This window comes from Botrytis sinoallii (genome assembly GCF_014898435.1).
Source record: "Botrytis sinoallii strain Bc 23 chromosome Unknown BSIN_047, whole genome shotgun sequence".
Taxonomy (NCBI): Eukaryota; Fungi; Ascomycota; class Leotiomycetes; order Helotiales; family Sclerotiniaceae; genus Botrytis; species Botrytis sinoallii.
In genome coordinates, this window is record NW_024066074.1 from 23877 (window position 1) to 50613 (window position 26737).

At 43.2% G+C, this 26737-nt stretch overlaps 6 protein-coding genes across 6 annotated transcripts; 1 reads left to right on the top strand and 5 right to left on the bottom strand.

The window, feature by feature from the left end:
* Window positions 1-753: 753 nt before the first annotated feature.
* Window positions 754-5157, bottom strand: EAF02_012197 (uncharacterized protein). The gene is made up of 2 exons (XM_038908245.1): window positions 4252-5157; window positions 754-4198 (listed from the first exon to the last, which is right to left on the bottom strand). The coding sequence occupies exons 1-2, from the start codon at window positions 4882-4884 to the stop codon at window positions 1337-1339; spliced, it is 3495 nt and encodes a 1164-aa protein (XP_038751984.1). The 5' UTR covers window positions 4885-5157; the 3' UTR covers window positions 754-1336.
* Window positions 5158-10212: 5055 nt separating this feature from the next.
* Window positions 10213-11980, bottom strand: EAF02_012198 (uncharacterized protein; the record flags this gene model as incomplete). Its single annotated transcript, XM_038908246.1, has 5 exons — window positions 10213-10703; window positions 10755-10888; window positions 10938-11163; window positions 11227-11767; window positions 11828-11980. 5 exons carry the CDS (start codon window positions 11978-11980, stop codon window positions 10213-10215), a joined length of 1545 nt encoding a protein of 514 aa, XP_038751985.1.
* A 400-nt stretch (window positions 11981-12380) lies between these two features.
* On the top strand, window positions 12381-14141 carry EAF02_012199 (uncharacterized protein). The gene is made up of 3 exons (XM_038908247.1): window positions 12381-12549; window positions 12601-12680; window positions 12737-14141. Exons 1-3 carry the CDS (start codon window positions 12499-12501, stop codon window positions 14037-14039), a joined length of 1434 nt encoding a protein of 477 aa, XP_038751986.1. The 5' UTR covers window positions 12381-12498; the 3' UTR covers window positions 14040-14141.
* A 176-nt stretch (window positions 14142-14317) lies between these two features.
* Window positions 14318-16816, bottom strand: EAF02_012200 (uncharacterized protein). The gene is made up of 4 exons (XM_038908248.1): window positions 16176-16816; window positions 15813-15894; window positions 14656-15744; window positions 14318-14487 (listed from the first exon to the last, which is right to left on the bottom strand). Exons 1-4 carry the CDS (start codon window positions 16305-16307, stop codon window positions 14372-14374), a joined length of 1419 nt encoding a protein of 472 aa, XP_038751987.1. The 5' UTR covers window positions 16308-16816; the 3' UTR covers window positions 14318-14371.
* A 965-nt stretch (window positions 16817-17781) lies between these two features.
* On the bottom strand, window positions 17782-18803 carry EAF02_012201 (uncharacterized protein; the record flags this gene model as incomplete). The annotated part of the gene is made up of 5 exons (XM_038908249.1): window positions 17782-17968; window positions 18051-18133; window positions 18195-18398; window positions 18497-18503; window positions 18619-18803. The coding sequence occupies 5 exons, from the start codon at window positions 18801-18803 to the stop codon at window positions 17782-17784; spliced, it is 666 nt and encodes a 221-aa protein (XP_038751988.1).
* Window positions 18804-19499: 696 nt separating this feature from the next.
* EAF02_012202 (uncharacterized protein) lies at window positions 19500-23093 on the bottom strand. The gene is made up of 5 exons (XM_038908250.1): window positions 22500-23093; window positions 22090-22410; window positions 21766-22031; window positions 20213-21745; window positions 19500-20160 (listed from the first exon to the last, which is right to left on the bottom strand). The coding sequence occupies exons 1-5, from the start codon at window positions 22645-22647 to the stop codon at window positions 19741-19743; spliced, it is 2688 nt and encodes an 895-aa protein (XP_038751989.1). The 5' UTR covers window positions 22648-23093; the 3' UTR covers window positions 19500-19740.
* Between the last annotated feature and the right edge of the window lie 3644 nt (window positions 23094-26737).

The window sequence follows — 26737 nt, forward strand, 5'->3', positions numbered from 1 at the left end:
ATTGTCAATGGAAAGATTTCAGGGACTTCAAGGTAGCTCGATAAATTATCCGATAGGACACGACATCATCGACAACTAATGAGGGACGTTCGAGACTATCTATTTTTAGATTTCTTTAACAGTTCAAACGACATTACAAAAGTTCCAATCCAACTCTCATCTAAATGAAGATATTTCATACAGTATTTGAAAAGGTATCAATTTGCATGAAATGTACTGCTTGTGGTCAGCGAGTGGTGGGCAGATGTATTCAAAGGTTCACCGGGAGTGAGTTCAGTGTTTTTACAACGCTCTCTTCGATAGAATGAATAATAGCAAGGCGAAAATTAGGAGCACATCAGAACCACATCAGAAGCGATATATTCACCATACTGAGAGTTCTAGCGTTCAAGTAGTTACAAAAGGATTCACACAAGTAAATGCACCCAAAAATATGTAAGAAGTTTCCCTTCCGGAGTCTATATTCAATTATTCCCTCCGTACCTCGTACCTGCATTCACACTTCACTCTCATCCCGTCTTCCACAACTCTCATCCCCAATTCCATTTCCAAACCAAAGGGTATATAAGCAACAGCACAGCACGGTGTTAGCACATCATTCCACCTTCTCATTTCTACCCGTAAAGCAAAGGCCAGAATAATCTTCGGCATTCCAATCTCCCCTTTGTAACCTCACTTCCATCAACCAAATATACACCTCATCCCATTTCCCTTCCCTTCCCCACTCAATATCACCCCTCCAATCGTCACTTCCCCCCCTCTTGCTTTCCAGTCCCCTTCTCGCCGTCGGAAGAAGATACAATATAAAACATTACAAAGTAGCCAAGTTTTTTTGATTACTGCCCGGCCACTGCAGTATCATGCCCCATCCTCCCTCTCGCCCCCTTTAATGTACCTCCTCAGCCTACACCTCTCCCCCTTGGATAACATAACACCAGCGCATCGCAAAAGTGTAGGTATGTACGTGCGTAATTACAGTTTGCAGCTGGAAAAGAAGAGAACGCCAACTTCCCTATGTACATCGCTTATGAGTATAGTTATTTGCGAATGAATTTTGTATATGAACATCATTCGCTATAAACGAAAGAATTGAAGTCTAGAAAAAGTGGGGAATTCGGGAAAACAGACGTGTGATAACGTTCAAAGTTCTATACTTTGTTGAGAACGCCGAAAAGTCTGGTGCGTCAAAGAAACAAAAATAGGTTGATAGGTTGCGGGACCCCATGATTTCAACCGATTATAAAAGTAATAGGAGTCTGATAAATGTGGTGGGCGTTGAATCGTGAATCGTTGAATTTAATGGTGCTGTGGATAATCTCGTAGACAGTATTGTCGTTCAAGGTGTCTTGCCTCGCTTACGAGTATTCTCATTGCTTTCGGGATCGAACATGGTTGTTACACCCGCAAGTGTCCAGTTTGAGGTTGAAGAATGAATAGCGACGAGCCATGCAGCTACCAAGTTGACTAGATAGTGAAGCATGTAGGCATAAGTCACTCCATATACTGCAGCATAGATCGCGATGCCGAAGAGGAGAACGCTGGTAACGTGGCGAACACGAGATGTAACACGAGGGACCATCTTTCCACTCGTTAACGTTTCCACCAAAAGAATGAAGGGCATGATGGAGAGGACGTTATGATGAGAAGAGAACGGCGTTAACCAATGCACAGCCAAGTTATGAATCCACACAACGAGTATTGGGAGGTTGATTGGTAGGATCCACAGCATAAGGACAAGTATCGAGTGGACGTAATTGTAGAAGTTATAGTTCGTGTTAGAACGTGCTTCCCTGGCAAATCGTAGGGCTCTTATACAAGTGGCTATTTGTACTAGGCATGCCACCAGATAGGCGAACTGGTATGGAATGACTGTAGACACCAAGAATAACAATACGCCAGTCGTAAATACTCGTCGACGGGGAGAAGATGGTGCGAATGCTGGAGATGATGCCCTCTTTCTATCTTCGTTTCGCAACCACGCCGGCTTAACACTCATCCAGCCATAGAGTACGCTCAAAATGTGAGTAATAGCCAATGTGGCATAATTGATCATTACGCATACACCAATGCAAACCAGCCCAATTAGAGGAACCATAAACCAGAAGAACGGATCCTGTGAGCCCACAAGTAAATCGTTTTTAGTATAGTCAATGACAGTTTCCGATGCATTCCTTCCCCATCCCAAAAAGCCTGTGGGAGCTCCTTGGGGTGGTGCCGTACTTGCCTGGGAGAATGACACCGATAGGCATGTAAGAGCGAGCAACACTAAAGGTAAAGACTGTCGTAAACACAAGTCCAGACTTTCGCTGAAAGAAATGAAAATTCCCGTCTCGTCATACATTCGAAATTGCTTTCTCAAAACAAGGGCAACCACCAGTAAGGGGAATGCAGCAAAAACCGTTCGATAGCGCATATACAACTTCCCCAAACTGCCTGGGATATCGACACTCAGGGAGATCTTAATGCTCGAGTTGCACGTTGGATCGGTCCAGAACTGAAGACTCAACCCATCTTGAATGGCTTTGTATTTAAGTGCAGGTGGCATGAACGGAGAAACTCCATGGATATTGATGCTTGCTTGCTTCACATTTACAAAGTATTTGGATTCGTAAGGCTCCGAAATATATTGACGTAAAAGCGGGGTGAACAGTTCCGATTCCTCCCCGCATACTTGATTGCCCATTTCCAAGTTGTAGGCCAATAAACTGGAGTGCACGGCGGGTATTTTAACCTCCGCAACCATGGGTCTGTTTGGTGGAAGCCTCATTTTCATGCCGAAAGCCAAGAGACGTCGAAGACTCAGAGATCTGATTCGATGTGACTGAACATTGTCACTAAACTCGGCAATCACCCATCCAGGAGTTGACTCAACTGCTTTATCGACGATAGCAACAAATTGGTGGTCAATGATATCCTCCAAATCGTATTGCAAATAAGAAAATGGTTTTATTTCTTCCTCCTCGTCCAGATAGAAAGGCTTCTTTGATGTTCTGGTGGATGCTGGTAAAAGAATAACGTCACTTGCAGCATTTTTACAAGCTAATCTCGTAGATCCAGAGCTATCCCCAGACAGGTCCATATTCATAGAAAATAGTGTCGCTGATTGACCTGGATGCAGAGGGAAAACACTGCAGAAAAGAACCTCCAACTTCCCATTTTCCCCAGGTCTATCGAGCTTTTGATCGGTGAGAAGTGTGAATCGTTTTCCACCTGGTGTTCCCTGGGGAGGAATCGGGAGCAAATGTGCTTTTGGTTTTCTCGACTCCCCAAATTTTCGTAGGGTTAATCTTTCTCCTTGGGGGATTATTGCGTGCGAATCGTCTTCCAAAGTAAGCAAAGTCGTGGGCTCCTTATGGGAAAGGGTCTTTTCTGCGAGGCTTTCCATTCCTGTCAGGTACCATTTCTTGAAGATTCTCATTCTATCTGCTCGAGGTTTCGTTTGTGCAGGCCGGTTTACATCAACAACCTCGTATAGAGATCTGACGACAACTTTTCTAAACTGATCGCACCATAGAATAGCCTGATGATCCATACCAGTCCATACGTTTGGCACAGATGAAGTGAAAACGGTAAATCCATGTGTATCTGGCACCAGCGATTCCAGACTGGCATAATCCGACGGAACCACAGTATCGAGTCCACCTCCAGCTATAGATAGCAGAGTAACGTGCCATAGAGGATTGTTGTTTGCCCATTTCTGTGAGTAGGCTTGACGCCAGTAGTCGTTGATCTGCTTGTAAGTTTTGACAATCTCCGCATCAAAGGAAACAGGGGGTCGAGCGTGTGGAGCTGACATTGTGATAATTGTATTAATGGAATTCGACTGGTAGTTCGGCATGATTAACATTGTACGAGCTACAATCCCACCCATCGAGTGCCCCAATATGATAACGGAAGTTGGATCTGGAAGCTCCGGGTCTCGTTGCGATCTTCGAGGATCATGGTACAAAGATAATATATACGCAATCGCTTCATTCAAATATTCTGCCTGGTCCAACATTGTCTGCCCATGGAAGGCTGTTATATCCTCGTTAAAATCGACAGTAAAAAAGTCCAGGTTTCGTGCTCCGGCATTGATCGCTGCAGAATCGTGCTGTAAAACATCGTGAAAGTATGTTGCTGCCTCTGCCGCAATTGGTCGAACTTGCTTATAACTTCCAGCATTTCCAGGTATGAACAAAACGGGAACCCCTCTAACCTAGACAGATTTCGTAAGTTTAGCACTCTGATTTTCACGCAATCCCATCATACCTTGGTATCCTCATCCACCATTCCTTCCCTGTATAGATAAACCGAATATTTGCTTGCGAAACGGGTGTGCTCGGTATCAAAATCCGATAACTTCGCAAAGGAAGGCCTCATATATGACATTCGACATCCTTTGTTATCCAATTGCCGCGTAGTAAATGAATGTATAATAGACGCCAAAGTAAGTAAGGCTATAACTGTTGTAGCGAAGGTCAATGGTGTAAAAGACCAAGGACTTCGTAACCTCGACCGTCGTGAAGTTTGTCTAGAGTCGGCCATCTTATCTACCTCGATAGCCCCTTTTGAGGAAACACTAATTACAGCCGTTTCGTTAGGTTGAGCCTTATCTATTTGTCCATTGCGCGATTCAGTTGGTTTCCAATTTGTATTGCTGGGGCGTTGACTCCTGGCAGCCAAAGGTCTTTTGTCGCAACTTTTCCGACGATCTAATTCGGATTGAGTATGTTGAGGAGTGGTTTGTCGTGAAGTTGATTGGAAATTCTGGGAATCCCTATTCGATATCGATACTTCGCTTCTAGAGCGACCTGTAAACCCCGGTCCTTCAATTATGTCGGCATTCGCTGTTGAATCGTCGCCTTCTTCCTCTGCGGCCGATCCAGATGATCTCCTCAGCATCTAAGCAGACTTGCGACACGAATCTCCAAATTTTGAATAGGAGACTGACGTGGGAAATCGCTTTCGGTGGGAATGTTGTGAGGAGATTGTGAAAATAATTGGCGGATAGGCTTGGAGAGGCTGGAGACAAGAGAATTGGCGATTTCTTGAATGACAGAAAAACAACCACAGGCGAAAGAGCTAAGGAAGGCCTTGGAGGAATTGACTGATTAGGGATAGGCGAATTGATATGTTTATTAGATTACCTACCTAGTACCGCAGGCAGTATCGAATCTATCAGTCTATCAGATACGTTTTTTATGTACAGAGTATTCTCAGCCAGTTATCAAGTTTATTAATATTAATAGAGTAAGGCTTATTCCATTTTTTCTTTAGCTTCTTGTACAATATCCCATTTCACTCATTTTAACCCTGCTTCCCACAGTAGGGATGAGCTTATGAGTGGATGACTTCTAGGTATACCTTGATGCTTTTCTTTACCGTTTTTTGTTCACATTGGTCGAAAGGACTCTTGAGTAGCTCGAGAGGGGGGGGATATCGTCGATTGAATTGACTATCGCGGGAACCTACTATAATAGTGTGCAGAACGTCCACCGGTCTACCAGAAGGATCTATCTATCTACTTGTCTACTAGCCTAAGAATCTAGAATCTTTATATACCTCCCTAGTAGGTATCTATACATCCTACTTAGCGAGTAACATAAACATCCCCAACTTCCATAACAAATTGAAGGAAGTTGGTTGTTGTTTCAATCATTGCTCATGTCAAATTTCCTTAAAATATCCAGACACCAGCATATTCGCTGTCATGGCGAAAAATAGTTATGTTTCAAGCCAAATTGATCGCTCAGATGCCAGGGAAAAAGACCGGCCGAACGTTTAAACAAACCACTTTTTAGCACATATGCAGTAACACAGTAAGTTATCGTGAGGATCTTGTACACCATGATTGGTGAATAGGGGTCGATCTACATACTTCATTCTTCTTGTCGTCGTCGCATGATGATGTACTAAAGCTTCTTGGCACGTTTAGTTCTTGGTTTTTACATCGATACTCTTTTCACAAGACGATCCTAATATTCAATTCATTTTTCGTTCCTGATGTTTGAGATGGAGGGAAAGAACCTGTTGTACGGGTGGGAAGATACGAGGTAGGGTAGTATTCGTACATCCTATTGCAGTATCGCGACATGACAATATCTGTTGGTCGAACATTCATTGGCGTGGTTGAGAAGTAAATAAACATGCTGCATATGGTGGTAGTACATGCACCATCATGCAGTAGCTTTTTTATCAGTACCTCATACCTTGGACCTTTCCGACCTGGTAGTGGCGCTTCAACGGGAGAGTCTTTCATCTAAACCTGTAGGCTATGGGAGATGCAAACCGACCTTGGAAAATCTTGTACAGAGTACTTCGTACGGTACCAATTCAATGTCTGTGTCAGCTTGATATCAAATCAGATTCCGAACGCACCCTCAACAGCATTTCAAACATTGAAACATGGTTCACTTCTGTATGGTATTGTCCATGCTCCAGGATGTTCCGTGGATCTCATGAACTTACTGCTCATACTGCTCAGATTGGAGCCTTGGATAGAAAAAATGTCCTCACTCCTATGGCAGGGGCTATGTGCTCTAAATTCTAAACCAACAGTTGGATCTTTGGAGCCCCCCAGTATAAATAGATAGATACCTACTTACTACGTACCCCGTAGCACCAATCTTTAGCGCTATCATTCCTCGATTCCTCGATTCCTCAATTCCTCAATTCCTCCATCCCGTAGGAGATCCATCATGGCGTGCTCAAACCTTTACACTTCTACAACCCCCACGCGGCTCATCCTGAAGCGCACTTCATTCAGAGTACCAGTCCAACCTGAGATTGCAGCGTCAAGACTCAAATGGGGTTAAAAAGGAAATAAAACTTTATACCCAGAGACTCGATAGAATATTCAAGTGGCTGGGAAACGACCTTCTCATCCCCAAGAAATACCGCCAGAATCCATTTATCTGGGGCTCCATTGAAAATTATCGCTGGCTGGGGATGATGTTTAATATCGGATAATTTTGTGTTGGGGAAGGGAAGGGAAGAGGTCGGACGGAGACTGCGGAGGAGGATTGAGTGTCCGTCCAAACGAGACGTGGATATAAAATTGCTTCATTTCTGATTGTAACCTAGGTAAGCTCGTAGACATTACGATCTGGCCAATGAAGATCAGGCGAGATGAGTTGATCCGTAAAGGAGAGATTTATCATCAAGAAAGCAGACGGGATGTAAAATTCGATGGTAACATCTCCAGTTCAACTCGAGTAATATACCAACACACACACCACGTTCTCTTCAAAAGCAGCTCTCCTGTAGATCCACATGAAGCTCAAAATAATTAATTCGTATCCACTTTCCTTACAAATATGGAATTAAACCCCTCAGTCCAAATGCCGCCTTTATGCGCAGTGTGTAAGCATCATCAAGATTCAATACTTACTGGTGATGGTAACGTTTGAGTAGGCCTGCTAACAAATAGTCGACATCGTTGCAGCATTGGATACAATTCAACCTCAACAAAGCGCAACTCGTTTGTCCTGTGCTACAATGCATCTGGAATAAAATCAGTACTAGACAGGTAGCATAGTACCTTGAATCTAATTCCGTCCAGCCAATAACAAACGATTCGCCCGTGAAAAACGCCTCACGCCTCACATAGATTCCATTTGTCTCTAACTCTTGGTTTGCCGTGCTTGCACACCTTTCGAGTACATACGAGTCTACATATTGTTACTGCGCCATTGACATTCCGTTGAACCAAGAAATTGTTCGTTATCTACGTTGCCAAGTAGATAGAGAGCTCGATCGGGGATTAGTTCTGGATATGGCTTGCACGCCTTGAACGAAAACACTAGGTAACGCAAGAAATATATGCGTAGTACGAACGCAATGCTCTTACGCCATTGCGAATCTATCGTGCTGTAGCTAGCTTCACAGTCATCACATCGCATCACACATCGCATCATATGGAGAGATATCGACAACCTCCGCAAAGATGGAGAAATTTCTTTCCAATATCAAGTGCAACTGTTGGATGCCAAATTTCGCTATGTTGGCATGTTTAGCCATACTGCCACGCTGCATTTCACAATGTATGATACCTACCTAGGTACACATCGAAAAGCACAGCGTGCAATACATTCATTCACCATACCATTTCACGGCATCCGTATATGCATCAACATACCAACACGAAAAGATCTACCTACTACTCTCAACTACTGGTCTGAAAGAGCCGCGTAAGATGCTGTGCGACCTATACGGAAGCTTTAATTTTTAAAGCTTATGAGCTTGTGCTGTTGGAAGACTCGCGTCCTTGCAGTATCCTAAACGTCTTGGCGGTGCTGAGAGTTCGTTCTAGTAAACGAGCAAGCGTGTGAGATATACAATGGATGATGATGTATGCAACATGTAAAAATTCAATCGTTTGATTGAAAGTTGAAACTTTGTGGTTTGCTAGAAAGTTATTTGTAGAGTTCACCGGGAGTAACTTTTTTATTTATCTGGCAGCCAGTAAAGTTTAACGGGAGGTGCACTGGTCGTCGTAGTACTTTGCTCATGTGAGATAGCGTCATACTAATTCGACGTTCGAGTAAGTTTATACTCCAAGTTTGAACACGATTATATTTTTTGGGAGAAGTCTTTGGATCGGCCGTTTACAACTCTTTGATATCTCAAAACACGGTCGTTTCGACTACAGCGTAGAGTACGAGGTACATGTTTTCAAGATCGTTACTGTGATGTGAACGTGAGTAGTATTGCCACTTCAACGTTATAACACCATCACAGTATCTAGTATACTATTCACAATATCGATTGAAGGATCTTGAAAAATTCCAGAATTTGAAACTATGCTCCTCATAACGATTCCACGTCTTGTGATCTTCATCGACAAATTATTCCCCTCTGCCAGTCAAATAAACTATCCATAGAAACTCCGCTGGTACTCTAAAATCCTTTCTTCTTGTGCTTCATCTAACTTCTTCTTGCATTCCTTGTAGGAATCAAAAATCTGAAATACACACAATGAAGCAGGAGAAAATTTGCCCACCGATCCGAATATGTGTGCGTTAAAATAGAATAGCAGCTTTCAGTATTCTACCACAGTTCGAAGATTTGTAGTTGACCATCATCTTTCTCATACTTCACCTTTCATCTCTTCCTTATATTCACTCTCAAGATTTACTTCACGACCTACCAATTATTAATCACCAATCACTTCTTAATTACTAGGTATATCTCTTCAGATATTTCGTTGCACATCTGCTTCAGGGCCTCAAGCCTCTATATACCTAACTACCTCTTGCGCCTCCAAAGCCTCTGAAATCAGCAGATAGATACCTAGATAGAAGATATACGTCATAAGTTCAAAGAACAGGAGGAAGAATATCACAGATTATTGAACTGATCCAAAATACGTAAAAAGAGAGAGCGCGAAGATGAGTATAAACAGAGAGGTAGGAAATGGTATATCGTCCTACTTTCACTTGATGACTTGAAAATGTAGCATAAGCAAACGGTTGATTTAATTAATGAAAATCCGCGATGATGACAGTATTCTCTTGCATATAGTTTCAATCATTAGGTTACTGCTAACGGCGAAAAGAAAATGAGTATATCTGAACATCCTCGATCACCCCCGCCACAGTAACTTCTATACAGAGCCTCACTGTATTATACCTAGAACTCGGTAATCACAGACTTCTGTATACAATATCTACTAAGTTCGATATTCTTTTAAACAGAAACATACCGAATATAAGTGAACTTGGAGAATCCGCATTTTACATAGGTAGTCAACGATACAGGTCTCACAAATTTGGTTACGTCTTAATCCCATCTCGAAGTTTGTTGGATAGTATTTGAAGGGAATTTGATTGTTCAATGAATGAGATGTTGAGTACCACTTGATTCCAATTTCATAAATGGAAAGTGTGATATATGGGCTTGGAAATGCACCCGTGCATTAGACCCCCCCTCTTCGTTCCATCTTCACATTAATCCAATCGTTAATGCTGCCAGAACGAATAAATTTGAAAGAAATGAAAATAACCCTCGCCCTTCCAGCTCTAAACCATTCTATAGTAGCCGCCGGTCCGCCGTCTATCCATTCCATTCCTTCCAAGACCATTCTATTCAAAAACACCCTTTCGTGACTCAACCAGTACCTCCATTGTAGCTACCAGACAAGGAGCCAAACCTTGTCTTTCATCGAATCTCCTACTATCCTATCGTTTTTAGATTGGTGATTTTGATTGTGAGATGCACAGCTATGCATCTTTACTCCACTCTCTCGTCTGCTTCAAGTTTTCTCGCTTCCTCCAGTCTCTCCAAATGGGTATACCTTATACACCACAAACTGACCAACAAGCCCAACACCGACGCCGTTACTGTAACCAAATATGCGCTGCGATAACATTGCAAGCCCTCGGTACATTCCCTCACACCTCCATCTTTTACAATACTATGATGATCATAAACTGTGCCATAGAAAAGATTAAAGATGTATCCTGAGAGGACTGGGGAGAGGGTCATAAAACCCCAGTTTGTGGAGAGGCCATGAACACCAAAAGCCTCAGCTACGAGAGATGGGAAACAACCGAAAAGAAACCCATAACCGAGACCAGTGAATGAGGAGACAAGGAAGAGGAGGTGTGGGTTTTCAGTATTAAGAGCGGCGATTTGAGCGACGAAGAAGATCAGAGAGGCGAGAGTTAGACACCATAGACCACTACAACGTAGGACCTTGACGAGGAAGTCTGAACCAACTCCTACTTGAGCGTTAGTGAAAGAGAAGCTGTAAAATAGAGAGAATTACGTACCCGAAAGGAGACGACCAGTGAATGAACAAACAGAAAGGATGGATACATGCATTGCTTGACGATGCATGATGAACTCTTCTGGGATTGAATCATCCCAATGACGCCAAAGAGCTTGTGCATCATTTCCGATATTACTAGGATAGTTTAGTTGAGGCTCGAGTTCGAGTAAAATGAGAAACATACTTGATAGTCATCAATCCAATGCCTGTGAGTATCCCCATCAAAGCAAACAATTGCCAAAATTCGACTGTTTTGAATAATTGAAGTCCTCGAATATCTACACGATGCGCGTGATCCTTCTTGTCAGTTTCGTCTACATTTTTTCGAGATTCTTCATCGGTGGATTTGGACATCAAGGAGGAGGTTTCGTCGGTATCGGACCTGACGCCGTTCTCGGGTACCTCTGCCTCTATCACATGATGGTTTAGGATATGATGTTTGCCCGAAGACGCAAGAGGTGGATATAACATACCAGGTTCACCATCTAAGACATCTCTCTCTGCTCGTCTACTGTCCTCTGATTTTGTGCGATGTAGTCGATTTGAATCGGATCGATTATGGCCGGGAAGAGCCGAGTAATGGGCGTGTGGTATCACTCGTAGGAAAAAGAATCCTAAGAATACTGTTCCACTAGTTCCACAGGCCAGGACTAACAGGAAATGACCCGCATCCCCTGGAAATGTAAATGCAGTAAATGCAGAAAAGAAAAATGCACTGAGTCCGAAAGTGGCCAGTGGGAAAGCTGTCGCTGTACCTCTGTTGTGTGGCCAGTTAAGAGCCGAAGTCTTAATAGCAGCTGCATTGGCAGCACACCCTCCAAGACCGGTAAAGAATGAATATAAACAAAGTAATGGTAACCATCCAGACCCTTTAGCGTATGCTTGATATAGTGGAAAGTATCCCGCGGCAAGCAAAATCGTTCCCAATAGAACGGCAGGTCGAGGCCCCTTTCCATCTACCAATAACCCAATTGGTATACCACATGCATACATTCCCAGATTTCCAAATAGACCCTGTTTACAAGTAATTAGCATGATATCAAGAGCAGATAGTTTGGCGCAAAGTGATCTTACTATCAAGTTAATCTGTGTTGATGATAACTTCAATCTATCAGCGAACTGCGGGCCCCAATTGGAGAAAGCATAGTTCGTTCCACATGCCAATGCAATACAGGTTGCTGCAACACTCGACACTATCCTCGCTGCTTGTAATGGCTTTTCCGACATGTTCGATGACCGCGTCGTTATCGTGATTACTCAAAGGGGGGCCTGTATAGTTTCACGTCTTAATCATTGCAAAAGGCAAAGCAAAAGAAGGGGTATTCGCTGGCGAAAAATGGGAAATGATATGTTTTATAATGAGAGACAAAAGTGTTCTCCCAAGTGTTTCTGGGCAAAATACGAGTGATTGTCTGAAAGAAATTAGAGTATCCTCTTGCTGTCGTCTGCACACACGTAAGTCCGTTATCAGATAAACCAACTCCGCTAATGTCTCCTTATCAGTTTGATTTACGGTGGATCTTACAAACCACCACCGCACTAATGCAGGTCAGTCGCCTAGACTGCTTTCATCAGCCGCATAGATCATAAGGAGCCATCTCCAAAACAACTTCCAACGTTATCCTTCAACTTTTATGCTCAACTATTAACGATACAGATTTTTCATGAGCCACATTCAATAGAGTCTCGAATTATTTTATTGCCAAGTTCAATACTGCGACATCACATTATAGCAGAGCGCAAAAATGGGCGCTCTACTTTCAATTCCTTTGTTGGCTGTGCCAAGCATGGGTACTGTGAGTTCTACCTATTGGACTTTGACATGAAGAGATTACTTATCTTCTTAGGTGATGGGTTTTGCTGCAAGTTGCTGTGGAGCGGCAACATGCTCTGCTGTATGCAGTGCCTGTGGTAAATGTGGTAACAGGTATATCTTCATATTCGAGGCGTTTGTTTGATAAACAAAGACTGACTGATGAAAAGTGTTGCCACTCGTATCGCATACGCCCTCATCCTCTTAATCAATTCAATATTATCATGGATCATGCTAACACCATGGGCGATTAACAAACTACAAGGCTTGACTTTGGATTATATGAAGATCAGTTGTCCAGAAGGAGAATGTTATGGATGGGTTGCGGTTCATCGGATTAATTTCGCACTGGGAATTTTCCACCTTATCATGGCATCGATGCTATTAGGCGTAAATTCTTCGAAGAATCCACGTGCAGCAATACAAAATGGATTTTGGGGTCCTAAAATCATCGCCTGGTTGGGATTGATCGTACTTTCGTTCTTGATCCCAGATGGGTTCTTCTTGGTATGGGGAAATTACATTGCATTCACCGGATCGACACTATTCCTCCTTCTCGGACTTATTCTGTTGGTTGATCTTGCACATACCTGGGCGGAATATTGTCTCGAACAGATCGAAGCATATGATTCTCGAGCTTGGAGAGGAATTTTGATCGGATCAACATTGGGCATGTATGCATGTTCCTTGGCAATGACCATCGTACAATACATTTTCTTCGCTGGTGCTGGATGCTCAATGAACCAAACCGCTATCACTCTCAACTTAATTTTCCTGGTTATCGTCTCTGTCGTCTCTGTCCACCCCATGGTCCAAGAATTCAATCCAAGAGCAGGTTTGGCGCAATCAGCTATGGTTGCTATCTACTGTACATACCTCACCATGTCTGCAGTATCTATGGAGCCTGATACGAAGCATTGCAATCCTCTCATTCGAGCTCAAGGAACCCGAACAACCTCTATTATTATTGGTGCGATCGTTACTATGCTCACAGTTGCATATACAACAACCAGAGCTGCTACACAAGGAGTGGCTCTAGGAGGAAAAGGAAAGAGAATCGCATTGCCTGAAGATGATGAACATGATCTAGTTACCCAACAACCAGATAGCCGACGTGAAATGCGTGCAGCAGCTCTTCGACAAGCCGTAGAAGAGGGAAGTCTTCCTGCAGACGCTCTTCTAGACGATGATGATGAAAGCGATAGTGGAAACACCGCCAAAGATGACGAGAGAACCTCACACAATATAGTTTACGCATTATTCCATGTAATTTTCTTCTTGGCGACCACTTGGGTAGCTACACTTCTCACCATGAACATGGATGAATACACAGATGGAAATACAAGTTTTGCGCCTGTGGGAAGAACATACTGGGCATCATGGGTCAAAATCATCAGTTCATGGGTATGCTATGGTATTTATACATGGACATTGATTGCACCTGTAGTGCTACCAGATCGGTTCGATTTCTAGATACGAATAGTTTGCTTTTGGTTTTTATCGCGAGGGTCTTATTAATAAACATTGTATTGTATTCATATTGCATCTGTTTTTTCAAGCGGGAAACATCAGAAGGGTGATTCAGTTCTGAGATTTTATGGGGAGTGGCGCGAGTTATTATGTCCTAGCATTACCTACCTACCTTTCCATAGGACGGAATTTGATATATCAAAAGTTTCATCATTGCGTGCACTAATTCTTATCTCTCGTATAGCCTTTTGTATAAAAAGTCCTTGAATTTCATTCTGAGAGGACGATATTTGATCAAATAATTAACATCAATGCTCAAAGTCCAATCCAGTGATTTAGGAAACAAGATTTGGACCCTTGGAAAATACATTCTCGGGGTCAAATCTCTTCTTCAATTCGGCAAGACGTGGATAATTGACGCCATAAACCAAACTGCCTGCTTCATGGTTTGCTATCAAATTCATTAGCCAACGACGTCGCTTCTTTCTGCGATAAAGATGCAAGTGGGGCTTTTGCTAAGTAGGTAGATATCGAAAATGGAAGTAAGGTTCGCGTAGAACCCACAAGCGATGTTTAGGGGAAGAACCCAAAGCACCAAAACAAAAAAGAGAAAACTTACCACCATCATAATTCGCATACGCACCCACTCCATCCTTGGTAATCTCATCCGTACCGTCCTTGAGCCTCCTCTCCAACTCCGCCTTTGTTTTTTGAGCCATCATCCTACACCACTCTCTACACTTCGTATCCGTCTCCTGACTTTCCCAACTCGCTCCAAATACCAAGTTTCCATACGCACCTCGATTCGCGTACGCGGTATCTTGCTGTCCCACCTGTAATATCTTGCCAAAAGGTATGTATTCGAAAATCACCATGGTATGTTTCGCATCCGGGGTTTCGAGGAGGAATTTCTCCGTCTCGGTGTAGACTTCCGCGGCGAAGGCATAGGTTAGTGGGAACATGACCGCGGCGCCTTTCAAGTTGCGTCGGAGGCCGTGAGCCATGGGTTCGTTGAGCATACCGTTTACTTCTACGTAATCCATTTCTCTTGTGGTGTTGGCGAGTGGCTCGAGATCCAAGAGCGGTTTGAAGTAGGCGTGAGCTTCGGCTTCGGTGCCGTTGTAGAAGACGGGGACGAGGACCGCGGGCTGGAAGGCTGGGGGTGGAGAGGCAAACGCGAGGAGCAGGAGAGCATTTTCTTCGTCGAGCGTGACGATTGTGTTGGCGAATGAAACGATGGCTTCTAACTTCTCGCGGGGAAATACTAGCATACCGCCCCAGACACGGTTGGGTTGCGGATGCAATCGATAGGTAAAACTCGTGGTGACGCCAAATCCAATACCCGCACCGCGGATTGCCCAGAAGAGATCGGGTTCCTGATTTGCAGAACATGTTACAATACGTCCATCGGCGAGAACGACTTCTGCTTCGAGGAGATTATCAATCACTAATCCGTGCTTGGGAGTGAGATGACCAAAGCCACCTCCAAGGGTGAGTCCACCGATGCCAGTATGATTTACAGTGCCGCCGACGGCAGCGAGGCCGTGGGCGAAAGCGGCGGTATCGACGTCGGACCAGAGGGCGCCGCCTTGACAGCGGGCTGATTTATTGACGGGGTCTACGGCTACGTTGCGCATTTTGGAGAGGTTAATAGAAAGGCCATTTTGGGTCGATGAGGCGCCTGATGAGCCGTGTCCACCGCCGGCGACTGTGATGGGGAGTTAGTTATAGGGGTTCATAAAATTTGATTAGACAATGTATCAATGAAATACGAACCTGCGAAATCGAGCCTCTGTTCTTTGACGAAAAGAACGAGTTTGGAGACGTCCTCGGCGGTGGTAGGATAGACGATTAGGGCCTAGAGAGGATGTTAGCAAGTACATTATAACAGACACTGAAAATCTATTAGGGTAGATAGATATATATTAAAAAACATCCTTGGGGAACGTTGATGGAAATCTCAATTCTCCAATCCCCAAAACATCACTTTTCTTGCCCCCCCCCCCCCCCCCCCCCCTTCTCCCTCACCCCCTAGAGCAACAACCATTTCCTCACCCTCTCCCTTTCTCCCCAAAACAGAAGAAGAAAAAACAGAAGCCAAAAACAAAGCCAAAAAACCAAAAAAAAACATAAACCCACCGCCTCCCTCTCCGCCGCTCTCGACCACCTACTAATCCCCTCCACATACCCCTCATCCCCCTTCATCAAAATCTTCGCATCAGAACTCAACTGCGCCTTCAAACTTTCCACCAACGGCCCTAACGATCTCATTTTCACTTCCAAAAGTTCAAGATTATCTCAACCACAAAAATTTCTCTCGGAAAATCCGAAATAAGATAATAATCCTTCCACCCTTCAAATATTTTATTTAATCTTATTTTATTTTATTCGACTTCGAACTCGAACTCGTTTTCTTTATCTTGATTGATCTTGATCTGTATCTTTCTTGTGGTTCCTATAGGTATTTTCTTCACTTCGCCAAGTAGCAAGTAGAAGTAGAAGTAGAACAAAGTCCCACGAAACAAACCACAAATATCGCACGACTGTAAGGTTACGATGATTGTCCGACGAGACAGAAATTCCACAAGCAGAATTAAGTACACATAAGCTTAAATAATAACCCCCATCGGATGCACATGCATATGCATATGCACATGCCAATCCCAATTCAATCAAGCCCATGCCCCATCTTCCCCTCCTCTCTCAGCCCCTCTTCTCTTACTCCGTAAAGAAAGAAGAAAAGAGAGAAAGAAACAAAAGGAAAGAAATGAAATGAAAAGAAAAGAAATGCGGGGTCCATTATCCATTATCCATCCATTATCCATCTATCCATCCATTCATTCCACAGCCCACCCTACCCCTCCTCGCTTATCTCACATCTCACATCTCACATCTCACATCTCACATCTCACATCTCACATCTCACATCTCACATCTCACATCTCACATCTCACATCTCACATCTCACATCTTCCATCTTCCATCTTCTCCACCTACATTCCCTCCACCCAACTCCCAAGTTTCTTTCTTTGTCAAACAATCTCTATCAAACACTCTCTATCAAACCAAACACATACCTAGCTAGATAGCTAGCTAGCTAACCAGACCAACACCAAGCCAGCTGAACCCCAACCCACACCTGACACATCAACATCACAGCAGCCCTCCTTTTCGGAAAGGATTTGCGCTGCGGGCGTTTGTTGACAGATAGGCGTGTGATGATCTTTGTATTATTTACATATTATTTACATACTTAGCCTTATCTCGAGCTTACTTACATATGTATATACATACATAAATAAGGGGTTTAACAAACTTCTTGTACTTTCAGCTGAAAAAAGAAAGAAAAAAAACAAAAAACAGAAATATGATCAATAATTTGAAAGTACCTAGGTACTCGGATCTAGAGATGATGAAGTGACATTTATGTGATCATGGGGATGTGATATCTGAATCAGTTATAGCTTATGAGGGATTATGGAGGTAATGTGGTTTTGTAGAGAAAATTCCTATATTACTTATTATCGTTTATCGTTGACAATATGATCAAGCTGCTTCACAAGAAACTAGAAATCATAATCATCGTTCGAGGTCGGATTTTGATTTCTTCGTAGTTTTCATTGAGAGCATAGAACTGATATCAATATCAGCTATGATATCTGATTCCATTCCCATCCCCCATCCAATTCCATCGATCCTCTCTCCCTTCCAAAAACACACCCTCTCTCCCATCTCCCCTCTCCCCTCAAGAAATTCCCCTCCCTCCATCAACCTCCAAACAAGTCCCAGTAATAAACCTCGCCTCATCACTCGCCAAAAACAAACAATAATTCGCCACATCCTCCGGCGTACACAGTCGTCCCAACGGCACATTAAAGAGAAACTTGTCACGATTCTCCGGCGTATCCTCTACACCCGTAAATGTCGAGAAACTACTTCATGTTAGTCTTGTATTTAATAGATTTTTCAAGCCATGATGAGATGAAGTGAGATGAGATATGATGGGATACATACAGCCCTGTACCAGCAAGAAGAGGACAAATAGAATTGACTCGGACATTTTTAGATCCATATTCTGCCGCGAGTCCTTTCGTAGCCTATATCAAAACACTATATTAGCAGAAACAACCCCAGTCACGGAATAAAAGAAACACTCACATTAACAACAGCACCCTTACTAGCATTATACCAAACCAGACCCGGACGAGGTCTCGTCGCCCCAATCGACGCGATATTGATCATCGATCCACCCTCCCCGTGATTAACAACATGTGGAATAAAATGTTTCGTCGCAAAGAAGATAGATTTAACATTCAGGTTGAAAACCCTATCAAATTCATCTTCGGTGACATCCAACGTTGGCTAGATTCCCAAAACACAGAGTCAGTTTCTCAAATTCCACATACTCATCTCTCCACCCCTCCTTCATTCCCTCCCCATCCCCATCCACATCCACATACCTTATTCCTATAACTCCCCCCCGCATTATTAACACAAACATCCACTCTCCCCCACCTCCTCCACCGCCCCTCTACACAACCCCTCCCACTCCGCCTCCCTCGTCACATCCATCTTCACAAACACCATACTCTGGGGCCACGCACTCGCCACGCGCTCGCCACCCACCGCATCGATATCCGCAATCACCACTTTACAACCTTCTTCCGCGAAGCGGCGCGCGATGCCTGCGCCGAAGCCCGAGCCGCCGCCCGTGACAATCGCGACATTTGTTTGGAGGCGGGTACCGAGGATGGGGGGTTCGGTCATTTTGTTTATTCTTCTTCTTCTTCTTTCGACAGGTTAAAAAGGAGTAGAGGAATAATATATTGATGAGCGACAGACCGATTTACCCTCTTGATTAGAAAATTTAACAACAACCTCTCACTCTCACTCTCAACCAAAGCAAATAGTGAAAAGCAAACAGTGAAATGAAAGTAAAATGTAAGAAGTAATTACATACATACAAACAAATTGACCAGATAAACCTACCTTCCTAGTTCCTAGATAAACAATCTCTCACATCCTCAACCAATCAACCAATCAACAAGAGCGACTAGCTTCGTGCACCTACTACCCGTGGACGTTACGTGTCTTGCATACCTACCTACCTATCCTACCTACCTACCTAGTACAGACGGGAAGGTGCGGGGGATAGCCACGAAATGAGGGGTAAGCGTCACGAGACTTCTCGATTGGTGTTGCGCAACTATTCAATACTCCGATGAGATCGAATGTGACCTTTTCTTATAAGTTCTTGACTCAAACAGGTTGACTTGGCTCCAATAACAAGCTATCCAAATATCAACGCTTGGTATACAGTGAAGTTCTTCCACACATCTAACCTCGCAGCACTTTCATTCACGAGATCATGAAGCTAATTGCTAGACACACGGACAACTCACAGGTGTACAATAGTTTTGAGCAAAACATCACTATTTTGTGTTTACTCACTTAAGAAAGGGAGACACGAGCTTTCAGTTGAATAGGAAGTAGGTAATAGGTAGTTAGGAATGCCGTTCATCAATCGAAACTAGTCACGACTTAAAGTATCGCATCGTAGCACATTATTTCGTAAACTTATTTTTTCCCCCATCATCATTATCATCATAACCATCTTTTTTCCCCCAAAGCATATCTACCTGAACAGCCATACAGGCATATTCTCCATCGTCCATCATCCTTAACGCCCTTATATCATTTCTACTTACGCCTCTTCCCCCTTCTTCGCAGCCAATGGTTCAATATTCCAAATCGACTCAGCATACTCATTGATACATCTATCACTACTGAAGAAACCCATTCTAGCCACACTAGTAATAGTCTTTGTAGTCCACTCATCTTGATTCTTATATGCTTCATCCACCAAAGCTTGAGTTTGGTTGTAGCTGTTGAAATCATCGGAAACGAGATAGTAATCACCATGATCTTTAATAGCACCAACGAGAGCACCGAATGCATTAGCATCCCCAAACGTACCCTTTTGAATAGCCTCAAAGACTTTCTGAAGGTCAGGGTCAAGTTGAGTAGAGCCGTAAGTGTGAGCATGGCGAAGGTCATCAACATCTTCAGCTAAGTTACCAAAGAGGAAAATGTTGTTCTCTCCAATCTCACGAGTAATTTCAATCTGAAGTTTGATTAGTGAGATGCGCGATAAATACAATAAGGGATAAACTTACATTAGCACCATCGCAGGTACCAATAATCAATCCACCGTTCAACACAAACTTCATGTTTGAGGTTCCACTGGCTTCTGTACCTGCCGTCGAAATGTGTTCGCTGATATCACTTGCCGGGCAAATCATCTCGGCCTTGGATACATTGTAATCTTCTAAGAAAATAACCTTCAGGAGATCTCCAACGTCTTTGTCATTATTGACAACAGAACCAACGTTGTTGATAAGATGAATAATAGTCTTTGCCATCCAGTAGCCAGGAGCAGCTTTTCCACCAAAGATCGAAACACGAGGTGCCAACTTTTTGCGCTCTTCTGGACTCATAGCTTTGATAGTCAAGTATCTGTGAATGACACCAAAGATGTTCATCTGTTGACGCTTATACTCATGTATACGCTTGACTTGAATATCAAACAAGGCAGCTGGGTTGACAGTAACATCAGTAGTTGTCTTGATGTGCTTCGCCAAGCGAACTTTGTTCGCATACTTGATTTCCTGCCACTCTTTCTTGAAAGTCTTATCATCAGCGAATGCTTCAAGCTTGCTCAAAAGAGTAAGATCCTTGAGGAACTCATAACCACCAAGCTTGCTGGCAATCAACTCAGACAATCTAGGGTTGGCTTGGTGAAGCCATCTTCTAGGTGTGATACCATTGGTGACATTGGTGAACTTGTCAGGCCAAAAGATCTTGACAAAATCCTTGAAAATAGTGGTCTTGATTAAATCAGAGTGAAGTTCAGCCACACCGTTAACCTTGTGAGAGCCAACGATGGCCAAGAATGCCATGCGAACCATCTTTGGTTGAGATTCTTCGATAATCGAGACCCGGCCGAGGAGATCTCTCTCACCAGGGAACTTACGTTCCACGGTTTGTAAGAAAAACAAGTTGATTTCGTAAATAATTTGAAGATGTCTGGGGAGTAAGTTCTGGAAAAGAGGAACGGACCACTTTTCGAGAGCTTCAGGAAGAACAGTGTGATTTGTGTAACCAAAAGTTTTCGTGACAATTCCCCATGCTTCATCCCACTCAAGACCTTCAAGATCAACAAGAACACGTTGAAGTTCAACAACAGCAAGAGTTGGATGAGTGTCATTCAACTGAATGGCAACTTGTTCTGGGAATTCCTTCCAAGCACGCTTAGACTTCTTGAATCGACGAACAATGTCATATAATGATGCAGCGACCCAGAAGTACTGTTGCTTCAAGCGAAGCTCCTTTCCACGTTCGAGATTATCGTTAGGGTATAAAACAGCACTGATAGTCTCGGCACGTTGTTGATCGGCCACTGAACTTTCATAGTCACCACTGTTGAACTTCTGGAAGTCGAATTCACCGCTAGCAGCCTTGCTAGACCAAAGACGTAAGTTATTGGTGGCGGGTGTATCATAACCTGGGATTGGAACATCGTAGGCTACCGCCTTGACAATTTCTCCACCTTCCCATACAGTCTTCGATACTCCCTGTTCATCTTGATACTTTCTGACATGGCCATAAAAATTGGATCTGAAAACCATTAGCTCTACACGAAATAACTTCTGGGCAAAGGCAAACTTACATCAACAACAATATCATGTCTTGGGAATTCCCAAGGATTGAAGTCAAGCCAGTAATCTGGGACTTCGACTTGATATCCATCTACAATTTCTTGCTTGAAGATACCATATCTATATCTCAAACCATAACCCCATGCTGGATAGCTCAAGGAAGCAAGGGAATCCAGGAAACAAGCTGCCAATCGACCAAGACCACCATTACCAAGGGCAGCATCATGCTCTTGGTTGATGATATCTTCGATTCTGAAACCAAGATCCGAAAGACCCTCTGAAGAAAAAGTCAGAAATTACACTTCTGGAACATCCTCACAAGTGATCCAACATACCTTTAGCAACATTCTTCAACCCAACATTCAACATAGCATTGTCGAGCGCTCTCCCCATCAAAAACTCCAAACTCAAGTAGTACACACGTTTGCCATCGGCAAAAGTTTGTCTCTGCTGAGTACGATTCCACGCCGTAATCAATTTATCTCTGAAAGCCAAACTGGCCGCGGCATATGCAGCAGTTTCATCACAGTTGAACATACTACGAGCCAAGGTAGTTTCAACATGACGAACAACTTCCTTCTCAAAGTCCTCCTTGGTCTCAAATCCTTTAGCAGTATATTTCTTCCATGCTTCTCGTTGAGGTTCAGGAATCGATGCTGTACAGAGAGAGCAAATAATTAGCGTGAATTTCAATACGTCATCGAAACGAGAAAGATATCAGCAGAACCAAAGAAATATATCATACCTTCTACACTTTTGATTTCCCCGGCACCAAAACCGGTAAAGGTACGCTTATGTTTAGGTCTTGTAACGCCAGCAGGACCAACAGGACCTTGGAGCTCACTAATCGGAGCACCTGTAGAGGGACGTCTTTCTCTAGTTGAAGTTGCCATCTTGAATCTCAACCTGTGCAGTCTTCGTGACGCTTTTCAATACGCAGATGTGCCGAGTTATTGACGAGCAAGAGATGAGAAAGAAAAATTTGCAAGAACTTGATGGAGAAGTTGAATAAAAACTATCTGCTCAGGCGATCGGCTATGTATGTATGTATGTCTGTATGTGAATGTATGTGGTGAATGCTCGTTCGTTGATGTTGATGCGGGGTTAACCACCGATCGGGTCCAGCTCAGGTAATTCTAATTGCGGGGGATGCGAGTGTGCTTGGAGTGACAGGTGATTCGAATTAATGTACTATGTATGTACCTGGCTGGTATGTATGCAAGTAAAGTAAGAGATATTATCCCAAACCAATCTTCTCTGATGAATAGAGAAGATTCGTGGTGTAAGTTATATAAGTTGTGTGATGTTATAACCAACAGATAGACAATCCAACAAGCAGAAGAAACGACAGACAGACAGGTGGGCAGTTCTCGTATATATTCGGAAAGAAGCTCATTGATATAAATATCCCCATTTCACGAGTAGCTCCTTCCTGGATATCCTCCCCACTACGTATATCGTAACCATAACCCATTCCCTCCCCCACCATAGCTTCTTCTGGATATCTTCCCGGACATTTCCATCCATCGAGAGAAAAACATACGATCCCACCCAACCTCGAGCCTACCGACCTGAGCCTACCACGAGCCTGAGTAACAACAAGGGCCTCTCTCTCCCAAGCTAACCACGTCCACAAAAACAGTCTGCACCAATTAAACTCCCCGCACCCCACTATAACGAGCTACACACATGCAAAGCAAACCCAATACTTTATACATCGCACTATCGTAGGAAAAAGTATGTATGTCCTCGAGTGTGTGCGAAAGATGTGTGAGTGTGGGGTGCAAAGCATCACCATTTCCCGGTTTTCTCCCAGAGCACAACTGTTCATTGTACGTATATGAAATGGCATGTTTATGACGCTCTCCCAACTGTTGTTTCCTATCTGCACAGGATGTAATCCATATCAGGCAGTACATACATAGGTAGATGTTGTGTATTCATCTATCCATCTATCTATCCATCTACCCATCTACCTAGTATCTACCCATCTACCCATCAATCCAACCATCCAACCTCCATCCTTTCCCAAGAAATACCTACCTACCTAGTACCTACCTAGTACATACCAGGCACTCGAAGTAAATACACACACTGTACTCAAGCCATAATAAACATCTCTCTCCTCTCTCCACTCTCCTCTCTCCTCTCTCCATAGCGGGGTATTCACAACTCCATAAACTCTATCTCCTTCACATGATACATACATCCAAGATACCTACTACACATCTTCCGAATCTCGGATCCTCAATTCTCAAGTTCATCCCTCCACCTCTCCACCTATCCATCCCAACAATTCCAAATCTCACCCTCCTCTCCTCAGCTTCAAGCCCGGCTTGAATCCCCAAGCCCTGCGGACTGCGGGCCCCGTGTACAGTCATATGCGTTCAGTTAAAAGTGAATCGTCAGTAAAGTCTATATAAACATGAATCAGAACTACCGAATATAATATACATCACAAATATGTCGTGATATTGTAAGATTACTTCGTATTCATATGTATTACGTATAATCATCATTCACACAAATTCTTCCATCAACATCTCATCACATCATGTCATGGTGAATGGTTATCGTAAAATCTTTTCAATAATTACTGTTCATCCATGTGTCAAGATAATCGACACTGAACTGATATGATCGCTGGCTATCAACTTTCTACACTGTCATTGTAATCTCAAATCCATCTTTCACCCCCTTCCCCTTCCCCCAATATGACAGTATCCTTATTGTAAACCTGCAAATGCTAAGACGCTGAACCCAGACCACCTACCCATTTCGTCCGAGTTTTTCCCAAATACCAATCAATCGATTTCCCATAGACCATTTGGCCCTTGAACTCCTCACAATTGCAATATGTAATCCCGCACATATGTAAAAGTCATGGATGTAGTACCCTCACCCCGCCAACCTAATTCAAACGACATAGAAGTCATTGTTCGTGCAATGCCACCCCCTTTCCAGTCATCCAAGCCCAGATCATGCAGCATACACCTTGTAATCTTTGTCACACATCCTTCCCTAAAACTCCTAAACCAAACGCCAGTTTCCAGTCACTATCAAATGGATTATATAAATTAAGACATTATTCATCATGAGCTATACTCTTATCTGATTAGAGTATGCCCGAGTCTTTGAGAGCATTTTGTAATATGGTCTCTTTAACGGCAGCGAACACTAGTCGAATGTTCGAAGTATCAGTAGCTTGTGTGAGACTATTGAATGTTAGAGGTGTAGTCTCAAGGGTCATTCAAAGAAGACTTACTGTGGATATAGATTCAGATGAGCTCTATTAACCTGGTTGAATCTCCAAAGTAGATACTTTGCTGCTCTATTCAAGTCGTTTCCACCAGAATAATCTGGGAAGTATGTTTCGAGAGGTGATCGACCAAGCTTTTGTTTGAACAGATCAACCTTGTTGAGAAAGAGAATGATACTGGTACGCATGAACCATCTTGAGTTAACAACCGAGTCGAATAAGACGAGACTCTCCATCATACGATTCTGGTGTAATGTTAGGATTGTTATTAAATACTAGAGAGTAATTCTTACCTGATTACTCTCCTCCAAAAGTACCTGATCGTATTCACTTAACGCAACGCAAAATATGATTGAAGTTACATTCTCGAAACAATGAATCCACTTCTTTCTCTCACTTCTTTGGCCACCAACATCAAACATACTATCATAAAGTCAGTATCGAGTGTTTAAAGCGGGCATATCATACTGACTGAATACTCAAAGAGCCCATGGTGAATCTTGTCTCGTAAATACCAGTTGTTTTTGTTCTAGCTCTCAAAACATCGGCTTCGGTAGGAATATAATTGTGTGCTGCAATCCTTCCGGCCTCTTCGAAGAAACTATAATAGGTTAGTATCATTGTCGATACATGGAAAATATGTGGTACGCACTATGGTGCTGAATCCATCAAATAGAATTCACTCTGCCTAGCCAATAAAAGATCAATGTGCCCATCCTTCCAGAATGATGCCACGGCCGTGCCAACTCGAGGATTAAGCGGTGTATGAGGATCAGGGTCGACAATATACTCCAGCAAAAATGAGCCGTATTCCTTGTTCGCTGGGTTCTCTGGCTCGATTTCCATCTGTCGCATTGCACCAACCAATGCCTTTGCACAATCAATCAAATTCTTGTAGATCGTCAATCGGTACAACGCCAACTCATCAATGGTGTAGCCATTCTGGTGTATGATTTTCATCTGCTTAACTATGGTTGATTTACCACTCTCGCCCGAGCCTGTTGCGATGAATGTTAGCATTGAACAAGTTTTGCCTTTGTCTTTGAGATCTTGAAATGAATTGAAATATTCACCTAGTAGAAGGATTTTGCATTCTCTTCTGAGCCTTTTCGAATCCTCTTCCAGCTTCTTATCAATCATTTGACTCCTCTTTCTCTGTTCCGTGTCCTCCACATTCGAGCTCATACAAGCACCCATCCTATCCTGCTTCACCTGGCTGGCTGCTTCAGCAGCCCCCGCCTTTCCCTTTAAATACTTCGATGAGTGGAATCGCGATGATGGTTGTTCTCACGACTTATATATTATTCGCTGATTGTTTGCAAGAGTTGTGTCGTCACTTATTAATTGAGGTGTGACGTTATGCGTAGTCTCCGTCCCGTCCCAGTCCCAGTCCAACTTCAATATCCAACACGATTTCACGAGGCTATCAACTCCAATCCGTACAATTGTATTGTTGAAAAAGAAAATATTCGGACCAAGATTATTTGACTCGGGATTATCGTAAGTATAAATCGTGAGGCAGCTCTAGACAATGCGAATAAGATTGATCGATGATAGTTGAGATTGTGACGAAAATAGACGTGAAGAGGATATATTATCGAAATGCCGTCAAGGACAGTACCGAGTCTCCACAACCCACTCAGAAAAGCGGATGGTTGAAGTTGTTAGTGAGACAGAAATCACCCGAGGCAAGCTCAATGATGATTTTTTTTTCTCCTTCTCCC